Here is a 14,532-nt window from a genome sequence, read left to right as displayed (position 1 = left end):
AAAACCAGACGGGAAGAAAGATCAAGATCCTCTGAACAGATAACGGTGGAGAATACAAGAGTGATCCCTTCCAGAAGATATCCCAAGAATGTGGCATAGTTCGACACTTCACAGTTAAAAAAACACCGCAGCAGAATGGGGTGTCAGAGCGTATGAACAAAACACTAGTGGAGAAAGTATGTTGCATGCTGTCTAATGTTGGGTTAGGCAAAAAATTTTGGGTTGAGGCTGTGACATACGCTCAACATCTCGTTAATCGCTTGTCATCATCTGCAATCGGTGGCAAGACTCCATTAGAGATATGGTCTGGAAAACCTGCAATAGATTATGATTCTTTGCGTATTTTTGGTTCTACTGCATATTATCATGTAAATGAATCAAAATTAGATCCACGAGCAAAGAAGGTTCTCTTTATGGGCTTTAATACTGGAGTTAAGGGATATCGGTTGTGGTGTCTAGAAGTAAAGAAAACCATTATCAGTAGGGATGTTACCTTTGATGAATCTGCCATGTTGAATAAGGTAGCACAAGATGGAACCAGTGATACTCCGCAACAGGTGGAGTTTGAGCAAATAATGGTAAGCCCAGCAAATAGAACCATCAGTGACTCTCCCATGGCAGAAGAGGAGTCAAATGAGGAAGAGGTTTCAACCCAAGAACCTCAACAGCAGCAAGAGTCAATTGTCGTCAATAGAGCAAGACGAGAAATTCATAAACCTGCTCGTTTTGTTGACATGGTGGCCTATGCACTTCCAGTTGTTGATGATGTTCCATCCACATTTTCTGAAGCAGCTCGAAGTATAGAAGATTATAGATGGAAAGATGCTATGGACGAAGAGATGTAATCTCTTCAGAAGAACAAGACGTGGAAGTTGACACAACTACCGAAGGGCAAGAAGGCAATTGGATGCAAGTGGATATTTGCAAAGAAAGAAAGATTTCCTGACAAGATTGATGTTCGCTACAAGGCAAGATTGGTGGTTAAAGTAATTAGCCTTTGTCTGACACAGAAGCAGTATTTGAAGAAGGTACTACAACGTTTTGGCATGAATGAAGATTCAAAACCTGTAAGTACTCCGCTTGCTTCTCATTTGAAACTTAGTAGCCTATTATCTCCAAAAACGGATGAAGAGCGAGCATACATGGCGAAAGTCCCGTATACTAATGCAGTTGGTAGCTTGATGTATGCAATGGTATATACGAGACCCGACATTTCACAGGCAGTTGGTGTGGTAAGCAGGTTTATGCATGATCCGGGCAAGGGTCATTGGCAAGCTGTGAAATGGATTCTACGGTATATTCAAAATACCATAGATGTTGAATTAGTATTTGAGCAGGATAAATCACTTGGTCAATGTGTAGCTGGATATTGTGATTCTGACTAGGGAAAATGACCTGTTTCATTCCTCACATTTCGTAAAAATATTCTTTTCGTCCCTCACTTTTAAAATGAACCAAATTCGTCCCTGACATTTAAAAATTAAAACTATTACATCCCTAAAACTAATTTTCAATCTGAATCAAACCATCCAATAACCCAGTAATAAATTCGAAAATAGAATTGATAGATCATTCAATCAACTTCATCATATTCACATGACATTTATTAAACCAAAAAAATAAAAATTATAACATAAAAAGGCCATTTTTTGTCTTGGAATAGTAGAGTTTTTTTTTTTGATAAATCTTTTCATGCACCGTTAGTATATCCGCTTGCGAATCTAGATGTGTATCATAAATATAAAATTTGATATTTAAATTTAAATTAAAATGATATGGCGGTACATAAAACCGTCAGTGTATACAATGATAATGTAGAAAAGATTAATCTTTCTTTTTTATGTTATAATTTTTTATTTTTCATTAAATTTCACATGAATATCAAATTGAGTTAACCAAGTGATCTACCAATTACACACCCAAAATTTGTAATTAGGTTGATTGGTGGTTTGATTCAGATTGAAATTTGGGTTCAGGGATGTAATAATTTCAGTTTTTAAATGTCAAGGACGAAATTGCTTCATTTTAAAAGTGAGGGACGAAAAGAATATTTTTGTGAAATGTGAAGGATGAAACCGATCATTTTCCCTTCTGACTATGCAGGTGATTTGGATAAGCGACGTTCTACAACTGGCTACTTGTTCACGTTTGCTAAGGCGCCAGTTAGTTGGAAGTCTACTTTGCAGTCAACGGTGGCTTTGTCTACAACGGAGGCAGAGTATATGGCGATTACAGAAGCTGTGAAGGAGGCAATTTGGCTTCAAGGATTGCTTGAAAACTTGGAAATTGGTCAAAAACACATTGACGTGTTTTGTGACAGTCTGAGTGCTATTCACTTAGCAAAGAATCAGGTCTTTCACGCAAGAACGAAGCACATTGATGTTCGCTATCACTTTGTGCGGGAAATTCTCGAAGAAGAGGAAATTCAATAGGCTAATAGGATTTCCTTGTTGCTACATTAGACGCAAATTGGAAGTCTGATCAATTGTGGAGTGATGCATTCCATTTGAAAAGTAATTAGCCTATTGAATTTTTATTACTTTGTTAGTTTAAGTAAGAATAAGACTAGAAAATGAAGTTTTTTCCTTTTAGGAGACGTATTCCTTCTTCCTGTGGCATTAGACTAATCTCGTAGGAGTATAAGAAAGAGGGGGGAGCCGTCACTCAGGCAGCACTCATTCTTTTTCCTCTTTTTCTCTACAATAAACCCTAGTATTTCTTGTGGCCGCGAATCTACCGGGAGGAGCGGCTAGTTTCTTTTCTAGTTGAAAGATAATTGAAACTTTGGTTCGACTATACTGTGAGATCTAATTTGATTTGTTTGCTTCATTTATTTATGAGTATTTATATATTCTCTGTTCATTCATGATTATGATTATTTCCTACAGTTAAAAACTTGATCAATATTTAATTGTCGAAATAGTCTAGTGCCATCTAAAATATCAAATCCGTAATTGTTTGATGGTTTTAGTATCTGTGACGCGTGATATAATTTGATTGTAAAAGAGACTTTCGAATCTATGTTACGGGAATATATAATCTAACTTAAATGAACCGAACTTGTGTGTTTGTTGGTTAGAATTGGTAGCTTCTCAAATTATTAATGCTGTCAATAGGTTAAATCCTAAGAGCTTGTTTAGGGTTGCTTAATTGGCAAGAAAAATAGCCACAGAGCGTGTTGTGGTTATCGAAACAGTAAGGAGAGGCAGGTTGTCAGAGCGTGTTGACAATCATAACCAGTTATTTATAAATAAGTTATTTCACCTTTACATCGATGATCAGTTAAATGAATCAAAGTGGAAATTAGACCTTCGACTAGAGTGTTGCCTATTCTTGGTTTAGTTTTATTTAATTTTGTGATACTATCTTTATTTTTATTCAAGTGAGCTATTTAGTTAATTTCTCCTAATCCCCCATTTTTCACAAAGAAATAAATCACCCAGTCCCTGTGGATACGACCCTACTCACCGCTATACTCGAATTCATATTTTTAGAGTAGGAACTTTTATTTTTGCTGGTTTGACAAGCCAACAGAGATCATCTGCAAAAGTCAAATGTGTTAGCCCAATTTTATGGCAATGAGGATGAAAATCAAAACCAGTTTGCTTAACTAGCCAACTAAACAAAGCACTAAATCCTTTCATTGCAATCACAAAGAGGTAAGGGGAAATGGGATCCCCCTGCCTCAAACCTCTTTCATTGGAAAAATATCCAATAAGTGATCCATTGAGATTGAGTGAGAATTTGCAGTAGTGACACATAAAACCACCCATCTTCTAAACTGATCAGGGAATCCTAGCACTTCCAGGACAGCAAAGAGATACTCCCAACATAGAGAGTCATGTGCTTTCATAACATCAATTTTCAAAACAGATCTGGGCTTACCCCCACTCCTTTGATATCCTCTCACTAGTTCATGCATTACTAGGACATTATCAATAATATGCCTGCCCTTGACAAAGGCATTTTGAGTATCACTGATAATAGTAGGCAGAACACATTTCAATCTAGCTGCCAAAATTCCAAAGAAGCACTTATACAAAGTATTGCAACAAGAAATGGGCTGAAAATCCTTCATTTTTATAGCATTTTCAATCTTTGGGATCAAGGTAATAGCAATACTATTTATAGACATATACATATGATTCTGCTCAAAAGAGAATCTTAAAGCCAATATCACATCCTCTCCTACTACACTCCAATTAGAACTTGCCAAAGAGTTGGAATAATGGCACCTCTCCGTTTGCCAGTTCATCTCTTGGCTCTAACGTTGTTGGTTTTCCAAGCGCAAGAATCAAAATCATGATCTATTGTGAAGAAAGGTTGCCCCCCAAAATGTGGTAATTTATCCATTCCTTACCCATTCGGCATTGGAAAGGGCTGTTACTTTGCTGAAGAATTCGAGATCGCATGCGACCACTCTGGAAAAGCAACTCTAGCATTCTACGGGGCGCCTGAGGTTTATCAACTCTCGGAAGATAATTTCAGAACAATTGGGCAAACTCTTCCTTACGTTTACAGCAGATCGTCAGGAATGAACTGGAATGACATTCCTTGGGGAGATGATCTCGGCCTTCATTTCAGTTTTTCGCACACCAAAAAAAAGTTCGTTGCAGTAGGTTGCGATATCTATGCATACTTGATTGATGCAGAAACTGAGGAAATTGTTACGGGCTGTGCAGCCCTCTGCAGCAGCTCAGACATTAGTCCCTCGACATCATCATCGTGCTCTGGCATCTGTTGCTGCCAGGCTAGTCTTCCCAGAGATCTTATAAGGACTAAGACATGGGCGTATACCATTAATACCAGAGCTAGGTCCTGTTCAGCTAAATCGAATCGATGTGGATTTTCATTCATTGCAGCTAAGGATTTCTCTGATTTTCATAAATTTGATAACTGTTTTACACCTTACTATATCCCAATAGTGGTCGACTGGTCAAGAAGCAAAGAAGAGAAAAGATTATGCTTGTGGTGAGAACAGCTACTGTGTTAACTCTATTCGCGGTGTTGGATATCAGTGTCGCTGCTCTCCTGGGTACAACGGAAACCCTTATCTTCCCGTAGGGTGCAAAGCTAACACATTATATCTTTTTTTTTTTCTTGCTTATTCCCCCTTTTTTTTCCTTTTTCTCAAAGGATAAAATTTTATTTGATATATAAAACATGTAGCAAAATCTGGCGCATAAAATCTCTCCATCATTTCAATTAGTTTTAACTCTAGCAAATAAAGTAGGCTACTAATCCCTGATTATTTTATATACTCTGTGTTTAACATTGCAAAATATGACCTGATTTGACATCATGTTTGGATTCAATTCTTAATTCCATATTTGGCTTGAATTTAGTCTCAGAGACTTTTCGGAAATGAGACCTCTCATATTGAGTTTGGTCTGGTTTTATCTGATTGATGTAATCCTTACTACATCTGATATAAACTTGTGCGGATTTGTTATAATCGTGAATTTTATACCAATTTAATTATATGAATTGACAACTTAATGCTTGCATCAAAGTTGTACAAGTTTACTCAAATATTTATAAGAAATACATCAATTGAACAGAACTAGGCAGAACTGAACTTGAAAGGCACCACATTCGAGATTGTTCATACATTCTAACCAAAATTTCATGTATCACAAACCTCAACTTTCTAATCCACGTGATTGTGAGTCAACAAAAGGCGATGAAGTTCCTGCTGGGCACCCGAGTCTTTTTGCAGATATTGATGAATGTACAACTCCAAAAGATAATAACTGTCCCAAGAAAGCTCTTTGCTTCAATACTCCTGGCAGCTATCTATGCACTTGTTCCCCAGGATATGAGAGTGATACCAAACAAATTGGCGAACTAGTCTGCATACCAGAATGAAGAAATCACATCAGGATTCTGTTCCTTTCTTTGGGTAATCCCATATGTTCATGCCTTTCTGACTCCTCCTCAGTGGATTCTTTCAATAATCTTCACTTTAATCTACTTGAGCAGCTATTGGGCTCACCGTTGGTATTTTAGCCATCCTTGCCATTGGTACCCTGTTGTACGATAAGCATAAGAAGAGAAAAGACGAAATCAGAAAGAAGGAATACTTTAAAAGGAATGGTGGTCTATTACTGCTGCAGCAAATCTCTTCAAGTAAAGGAAGCATGTCGATGACTAAGATTTTCAAAAAAGAAGAGTTAGATAAAGCTACAGATAATTTCAGTGAAAATCGGGTACTTGGAAAAGGAGGGCTGGCACACTCTACAAGGGAATGCTATCAGATGGAAATGTAGCAGCGGTCAAAAAGTCCAACAGGGTCGATGAGAATCAAGTTGGTCAGTTTATTAATGAAGTTTCCATACTCTTGCAGCTAAACCATAGGCATGTAGTAAAATTGTTAGGTTGCAGTGTAGAAACTGAAGTTCCATTGCTTGTCTATGAATATGTATCAAATGGCAGCCTCTCAAACGACCTCCATGATCAGCCAAATGTCTCAGCAATTTCTTGGGAAAATCGGTTGCGTATTGCTGCAGAGTCCGCAGAAGCACTGGCTTATATGCACTCTCATGCTTCAACAGCTATTCTCCACAGAGATATAAAGTCAAGCAACATATTATTGGATGAGAATTTCAGGGCTGTTATTTCTGATTTCGGGCTTTCAAGATCAGTACCGATAGACAAGAGTCACTTGACTCCATTGATAGGTGGCACATTTGGGTACTTAGATCCAGAGTACTTCATGACAGGACAACTTAATGATCGAAGCGATGTCTATGCCTTCGGAGTGGTTCTGGCTGAGTTGTTAACAGGCCGAGAAGCAATTCCTTCTAATAAAGATGATGAAGGCCTAGTAATTCAGTTTCATTCATCCATGAACGAAGGTCAATTGTTTGACATTCTGGAGAGTAGAGTGGCAGGCGACGGTCAAGAAGAAGAGATCACTAGTGTAGCTAATCTTGCCAAGAAATGTATGAATCTGAATGCACGAAATAGGCCAAGCATGAAAGAAGTAGCCACACAACTTGACAAACTTTGGATGGCAAGAAAGAATATAGAAGATAAAAACAGTATTCATGATGATGACGAATGCTCAGTTATTGAAAGGTCCTATAGTTACCAAACTGATATAATAGCAGAAGAAGATCAAAAATATATTTTTAGCTTTTGAAGAATAATGTATTTGATTTTTTGAGCACTAAGTGTATTGTCTTTTTTTTTTAATCCCAAACTTTACTTTGTAGACATTGAGTTGATTTAATTTTTTGATTTGTCCACAAATGCTCCCAACCCAAGCAAGTTAATATTCACTATACAGTCAATGAGGTTCCATTTAATCTCAATTTTCTCCCTCAAATTTAATTATTTAGTAAACATATTGAAAGGAATAAAACAAGCAAAAAAAAGAAGAAATTATAAAGTAGCTTTTTTATTTTTTGTACAACTGTTCATTCCAGGTTTGTTATTTTTATTTGCAGGGAAAAAGTAAAAGTGTTTTCTTTTGTTGGCCGCCTTTTGTATAAACTCTGAAAAAAGAGCAATGACAAGAAAAGAAAATGTTTGTTTACATGTTTTTTCTCACAATAAAATTTTCTTGAATTTAACTTTTTTTTTGTGCTCTTTATCACCTTCATCCATGTCTCTCTCTATTTCACCGGATTAATTTTCACATGGGGTTTAAAAAATGTTAAACGTGTTGATTATTGTTAATGGGGTATGACTCATTCACTTTAATTTGGCTCTAATGATGAAAAATTAACATGAAGACACAATAAAAGTTGCAATCCGACATGTTGTAGGCCAAAGGAAAAAAATTAGAAGTACTAAAAGAAACAAAAGTTGGATCCTCTTGTATAAAATTATATATGAGCAAGCATAATCTATTGTAAAACAGCACCTTATTTCTTTTACATATTAGTCCACAATATATTAAGATCAAGCCACAACTTTTGGAAGAGGATCCACTATTCTCTATTCTTTTACAAATTGTATTCTTTTGCTTTTGCCCTTGATATTTGCATTTGCATTATCATAATTACAACTAAAGTGGCTCCGTCCATGCCGATTGACAAGAATCAACATCTTTTATGATCATAGGTAGTGGCAAGGAAGGAGATGATAAAGGGCTCAAGCAAAAGCAAGTTCTAAAAAAATATTATATTGTCAAATAAAGGTATTCACTTTGAATCATAAATTTTAAAACAATTATGAACTCATATTAAACTATGTAGACCTCCAAAATAGTTACAGAAAAAAACAATATGTAAATAAGAAAAATAGTGCTCCATTACAACAAACTATCTAAACGAAGGAAAGCTTGCACTATCAAGCTTCAGTAGACATTGACTTCTCCAAGGTAATTCTATGCTCTGAGGAACCACCCAAGAGGCAAGTGAATGCACAATGGTGCAAGTTTTAGATTTCACCTCAACTTGAGTTTTTAGAGGAAATAAGTGTTATTAACATTCTAATGATTCTTATTAATTTAAAGCAAGTTAGAGTTTATAAACAATTTTTTCCGGTTTAACAAAATACTGCATTATGATAAGTAGCAAAATATCAACTTCTTCTAGTTCTCAAAAAAGTAAAGAGAACTTTGTAAAAGGTGCCCATAGTCCATGATCTCAACAAATCACAGTTCAAGGATAATCCTGCGATTGATATGTGCTTATAAGATATCATCAACATATCAAAAACTTGCAAAGAGTAGGAATTATGAACCCTCTTTTTCTGCCAGCTCATATTTCAGCTTTGATCACTTTATTGTTTTTTCATGTGCAAGGATCAAAACTAGGATCTAGTGCAAAGCCTGGTTGCCAACAAAAATGTGGTAATTTAACCATTCCTTACCCATTTGGCATTGGAAAAGGATGTTGCTTTGCTGAAGAATTCGAAGTCGCATGCAATGATTCCAGAATTGCAAATCTACCATATTTTGAAGGAACTGTGGTGTATCAGATCTCAGAAGATAGTTTTGGAATAATGGGACAAGCTCTTTCTTTCACTTATAATAGATCTTCAGGAAAGAACTTGCAAAATGAGGCTCCTGGAGAAGATTTTCTCGGTCCTCACTTCAGTTTTTCTCACACCAGAAACAAATTCGTTGCAATTGGTTGTGATATCTTTGCATATTTGACTGATGCAAAAACTAACGAATTTGTTACAGGGTGTGCAGCCCTCGGGAACAGCTCAGATATTAGTCCCTCAGCGTCTTCATCCCCATGCTCTGGCGTAGGTTGTTGTCAGGCTAGTCTTCCAAAAGATCTCACAGATTCCAAGTCATTTTTACATACTATAAACACTAGGGCTATGTCCTGGTCATCCAATTCTAGTCGATGTGGATTTTTGATTCTTGCAGCTAAGGAATTCTCAGATTTTGGCAAATTTAATATGTCTAAGTGCGATGAAACTTATCAAGTGCCAATTGTGCTCGACTGGTCAATTGGAAATTTAAGTTGTCAAGAAGCAAAGAAAAGAACAGATTATGCATGTCATGATAATAGTTACTGTGTTAATTCTACTCGGGGCGTTGGATATCAGTGTCGCTGCTCTCCTGGATATGAAGGAAACCCTTATCTTCCCAACGGATGTGAAGGTAACACATTAATACGTCTCTTTGTTCTCTCTTTTTTTATATATATTGAAGTGACAGTTTTTATTTTGATACATAAAAACATATGAAACATTTTAGCAAGTGAGAATGAGATTCAAGTTTTGTGCATCTTATTTTGGAAAAAAGGGAAATTTTGTTAACCAGTTTCAACTCTAGCACATAAAGTCACGTTACAGTACTGATCACTTATGGTTTTAAGTGCTTATACTTTCCATTTTTATTGAAAACATTAATGGGACGAGCAATGGCTCTATATTCACCCGTCAATGGATTTGTCTGACTTGCCCGACACTCTTATCACACTCATGAGATTGTCAAATACCTGGTAGAATGGGGTTGGAGCACCCCTATAAAGCATGACAAATGATAAGTCATAACACGTTGTCTTTGGTTAAACATATGTGCTTTAATTCTTAGGCCATGTTCTTTACCAAAGATCCCAACTTTCTATTCACACCAATATTAGTGAAGGGGATGAAGCTCTTGGTGCACTTTTTGAGTCTTTTTGCAGATGTTGATGAATGTGAAACTCAAGAAAGTAATAACTGTCCCATGGAAGCACTTTGTTTGAATACCCCTGGCGGCTATCTTTGCACTTGCTTCCCGGGATACAAGAGTGATAGAAAACACATTGGCAAACTAGTTTGCGTACCAGAACGAAGGAATCGCATCATTGTTTTGTCCATTGAATTAGGTAGATTCATTTGTTCATGTCTATCTCACTTTTCTATGCTTCCCCATAATGGATTCTCTCATTAATCTTTGCTTTGTCAATTTGAATAGGTATTGGGCTCACTTTCAGTCTTCTAATGATTATCCTCATTGCTACCCTGTTGTATCACAAGCTAAGGAAGAAAAAAGACGAAATCAGAAAGAAGAATTTTTTTAGGAGGAACGGTGGTTTGTTACTAAAGCAGCAAATGTCTTCGAGCAGAGGAAGCATTTCAGAGACAAAGATTTTTACCAAAGAAGAATTATACAAGGCTACCAATAATTTCAGTGAAAATCGGGTTCTTGGAAAAGGTGGGCTTGGTACAGTCTACAAGGGAATGTTATTAGATGGAAGCATAGTGGCAGTAAAAAAATCCAACAAGGTTAATGAGGATCAAATTGTTCAGTTTATAAATGAAGTTTCCATACTCTCACAAGTAAACCACAGGCATATAGTAAAATTGTTAGGCTGCTGCCTAGAAACTGAAGTTCCATTGCTCGTTTATGAATATGTTTCCAACGGCACCCTCTCAAACCATTTGCATGACGAGTCAAATGTCAGAACAATTTCTTGGGAGAATCGCTTACGCATTGCTGGAGAATCTGCAGGAGCATTGGCTTATATGCATTCTCATGCCTCGACAGCCATCTTCCATAGAGATATAAAGTCGAGCAACATATTGTTAGATGAAAATTTCAGAGCTGTAATCTCAGATTTCGGACTTTCAAGATCAGTACCTACAGACAAGAGTCACTTGACTACATTAGTAGGTGGCACATTTGGTTACTTGGATCCGGAGTACTTGATGACTGGACAACTCAATGATAGAAGCGATGTGTATGCATTTGGAGTGGTTCTGGCTGAATTGTTAACAGGCCAAAAGGCAGTTTCTTCTGATAAAGAAAATGAAGGCTTGGTTATACAGTTCCAGTCATCGATGAACGAAGGTCGATTGTTCAACATTCTAGACGGCACAGTTTCTACTGAAGGTCAACATGAGGAGATTACTGTTGTGGCTATGCTTGCCAAGAAATGTATGGAACTGAATTCACGAAATAGGCCAACCATGAAAGAAGTAGCTGTAGAACTTGACAAACTTATGATGGCGAGAAAGAGTTTGGTAGATGAAAAGACAGTTCATGAAGATGATGGTTGCTTAGTTGGTCAAAGCTCCTATTGCTGCAAAACTGATATAATCCCAGAAGGAAATGAAGAGTATCTATATAGTTTTTAGCATAGAATACATATCTGTTTTAAGAGTTAATTAATGATGCTAAGTGGCCTTAAAACATTTTGAACAATCCCAAACCTTATTTTCTTGCATTCATTCCCTTGCCTTTTGATTGACCAAAAATGCTCCCTTGATTCAAATAAGGTTCCATATAATCTTGATAAACTTCCTCATATTTGCTTGGCGAAGTTGTTGAAAGGAATAATGCAAGCAAACAAACAAAATCATTGAGATCAACATTTCTTTTTCAGTTGGAAAGTGCTTATTCAAGATTTATGGTTTTCTTTGCGTAATCATGAGATTACAAAGTAGTGAACAAATAGGATAAAGAAATCCTAAAACTAAAAATGGATTTAAAATGTACACCGAAAAATGCAAACATATGGTCGAAATGACCCTTATCCAATAAAAGCTAGAAAAGTCAGGAAAAAAAAAGAATAGTTTCTTTGCAAATAATGGAACCATATGATCATCCTTAACTAGGAAGAAAGGGAACCCATGTAATTATTCATATGAAGCTTGTAATTTGATGCGACTGCCGAGAACGTGTCCGAACTGAACAGCGGCGTGCTGAGTGAACTGCAGTTCAGCGAACTGGTACCAGCGAGGTGAGCGAGCTGCCCTGCAGAGAGAAGTAAACAGCGGGGCTGGTTCCCCGGTGCAACTCCGACGATCAAGTAAGTGAGAGCTGTTTGTCAAAGTAACAATATATAGTACTTTTGGTGGCGTACCTTGCTATGTTTTGTGGGGGTGTATTTATAGGCTCTAGGGTAGTAGTCTCCTTATAGGAAATGGAGTCTTATTAGAGAAGGATTCCTCCTAGGGCTCCGTTGGCTGGCTCCAAAGAGTTCGAGGGGAACAGCCCACCAGGCCCATCTGGTAGGAGAGGCGGCGGCCCTACGCAAACTGACCACCACCCTATCCGAGCTGATCCGACCGAGCTGATAGATGAACTTTACCCGAACTGACGTGTGACCGTGGTTGATTGGCCCCACCACACTAGCCCCTCATGGAGTCTAGAGTCATCGAACAGTCACATGAGTCTTGACCAAATTCCGAGGCAGCGTGTCAATTTGGTGTGGGACCCATAGTCTTGCTCTTGCCCGAGTAACCGTCACGTTCGCCCAAGCAACCGCCACTTCAACCGTCACGTCGCCTCATAATGGCGATTTCCAGTATTTCATTCGAATTAAATGCATGTCTCTTCATTTTCCCGCCTTGATGATCGCCTATAAATAGGCCTTCTAGGCGTCACTTTCACTCCACTGTCCTCACTTAATCAGTTCGTTTCTCTGCCTGCTAGCTCGCTCCTTCCCTCCTTCTCTCGAGAGTTCGCTCGTCAGTCCTGCTTTTAGGAGTCGAGGGTTAGTTCGCGCGTCTTGCCTTTAGACCCTGCCTAGCATCCAAGCCCTCCTTTTTCACCAGTAAGTTCCCTCTTCTTTTATGTCTTCTTCATATGAGCGATCTGACATCACCAGTTCAGCCCCTAGACGTAGGGTAGCCGTCCTGTACTCGTAAATATTAGCTCTTCTACTTCCTCCTCCAGCTCGTCCTCTTCCAGTTCATCCTAATCCGAGTACATACCTTTCCCCGTTCTGTCTCCTGTTCGGATAATGAGTCTTCCTGACCATCCCGTCGATCCTTCTGTCGGAGTTACTGCCCATGCAGCTCTAGACCAACCCTTTGTGGGGACCTCGAGGAGGACGGGTGGCGACTTTGGTGAGGTCAACACCATTTTTCCCGCCCTAGAACAAAAGGACGTTGACGAACTGGCAGAGAAATACGACATCCCCACCCAATTCGAAGCCAGAGTCGCCCGACCTGAGGAGGTCCCCAGCAAACCTCCCCCAGGGTTCGTGGCAATATATAGGGACTCGCTAATAGTTGGTCTCCGTCTTCCTATCCCCAATTTTCTTTTTGAAATCCTCACCTTCTGGGGTATTCATATAACCCAACTCATTCCCAACGCTGGTCGTTCCATACTTGGCTTGTTTATCTTGTACCGCGTGCTCGAGATTCCTTATTCGCTCGATCTATTCCGATCTGTGTTCCAGATGAAGGTCAGCAGTCATGTGTCTAGGTGGTTTTACTTCGCTCGTAGGAGCGGGGTGAAGACCCCCACCCGTGAACTGTTCGCGGGTGCGCCCTCCTCTATTCGGGATTGGAAGCCCCAGTTCTTCTATGTGAAGAACATAGGTCTTCCTCCCCCGACCTGGAGGGTTGAGACCCAGGTCTCCGATCCACTCCCTTCGCCTCTCCCCGTGTCCGAGCTCGAGCGCCTACTCAGTTCGGACATTAGGTTGAACGTGAAGGAGTTTAACAATGCCCAGCTCTGGGCTGCCGATCTGATCCAACCTAACGCATCAGATCCCTTCCCCGAGAACAATGCTCTTTTCTCGGATGGGCTGGCCACTTGTAATTTCTTTGCTCTTATTTCCTTGTGTGTTCGAACTGACAACCTCTGCTCATCCTGATACTTATCGTTTCAACTTGTATTTATGCAGTGAAGAGGTTTTCTCAACTCCAATCTCTCGGGGGGACTGGCAGCTCGAGCATGCCTACCCCAGCTCCTTCCACTGCTCCAGCCAGCTCGGCCCCTCCACCACCAGTTCAATGAATTCCAGCTCAGTCATCTCCGGCGGGGGAGTTAGGAAAGAATAAAAGGAAGAAGTCCACGGCGAAGAAAGCCAGGACTGAGACGACCTCATCTCCAGCTTGAGAAGGGGGGTCGACGCCTGACCCTGCTCAGCTCCGGCATTATGGCGTCAACACCCCCGAGGAGCAGGCTCGAACTGAGGCCCCTCCTCATATGTGGCAACATAAGAGCACCTCGCCCTTCGACCGGCAGACCAGGCTGATCACGCATCAGCACCCTATGCATTTCTGCCCCCAGTGGGGGCTGTCCGTAAATGACCGAGATCAATATTTGGAAGTAGCTTTGGAGCTCTTGCACGGTACCATCCTTCCTCGCGACTACAATTTCATCAAGACCTCAAATCCCTC

At 39.2% G+C, this 14,532-nt stretch overlaps 1 protein-coding gene and 1 pseudogene across 1 annotated transcript; both read left to right on the top strand.

Moving 5' to 3' along the window:
- The first annotated feature begins 1,142 nt into the window (after nucleotides 1-1,142).
- On the top strand, nucleotides 1,143-7,144 carry LOC113782239 (annotated as a pseudogene).
- A 1,544-nt stretch (nucleotides 7,145-8,688) lies between these two features.
- On the top strand, nucleotides 8,689-11,532 carry LOC113782238 (wall-associated receptor kinase 5-like). The gene is made up of 3 exons (XM_027328141.1): nucleotides 8,689-9,568; nucleotides 10,098-10,280; nucleotides 10,370-11,532. Exons 1-3 carry the CDS (start codon nucleotides 8,689-8,691, stop codon nucleotides 11,530-11,532), a joined length of 2,226 nt encoding a protein of 741 aa, XP_027183942.1.
- Nucleotides 11,533-14,532: the final 3,000 nt, after the last annotated feature.

The sequence above is a fragment of the Coffea eugenioides genome, chromosome 9, assembly GCF_003713205.1.
Source record: "Coffea eugenioides isolate CCC68of chromosome 9, Ceug_1.0, whole genome shotgun sequence".
Lineage (NCBI taxonomy): Eukaryota > Viridiplantae > Streptophyta > Magnoliopsida > Gentianales > Rubiaceae > Coffea > Coffea eugenioides.
This window is presented reverse-complemented; position numbering and strand designations above follow the sequence as displayed.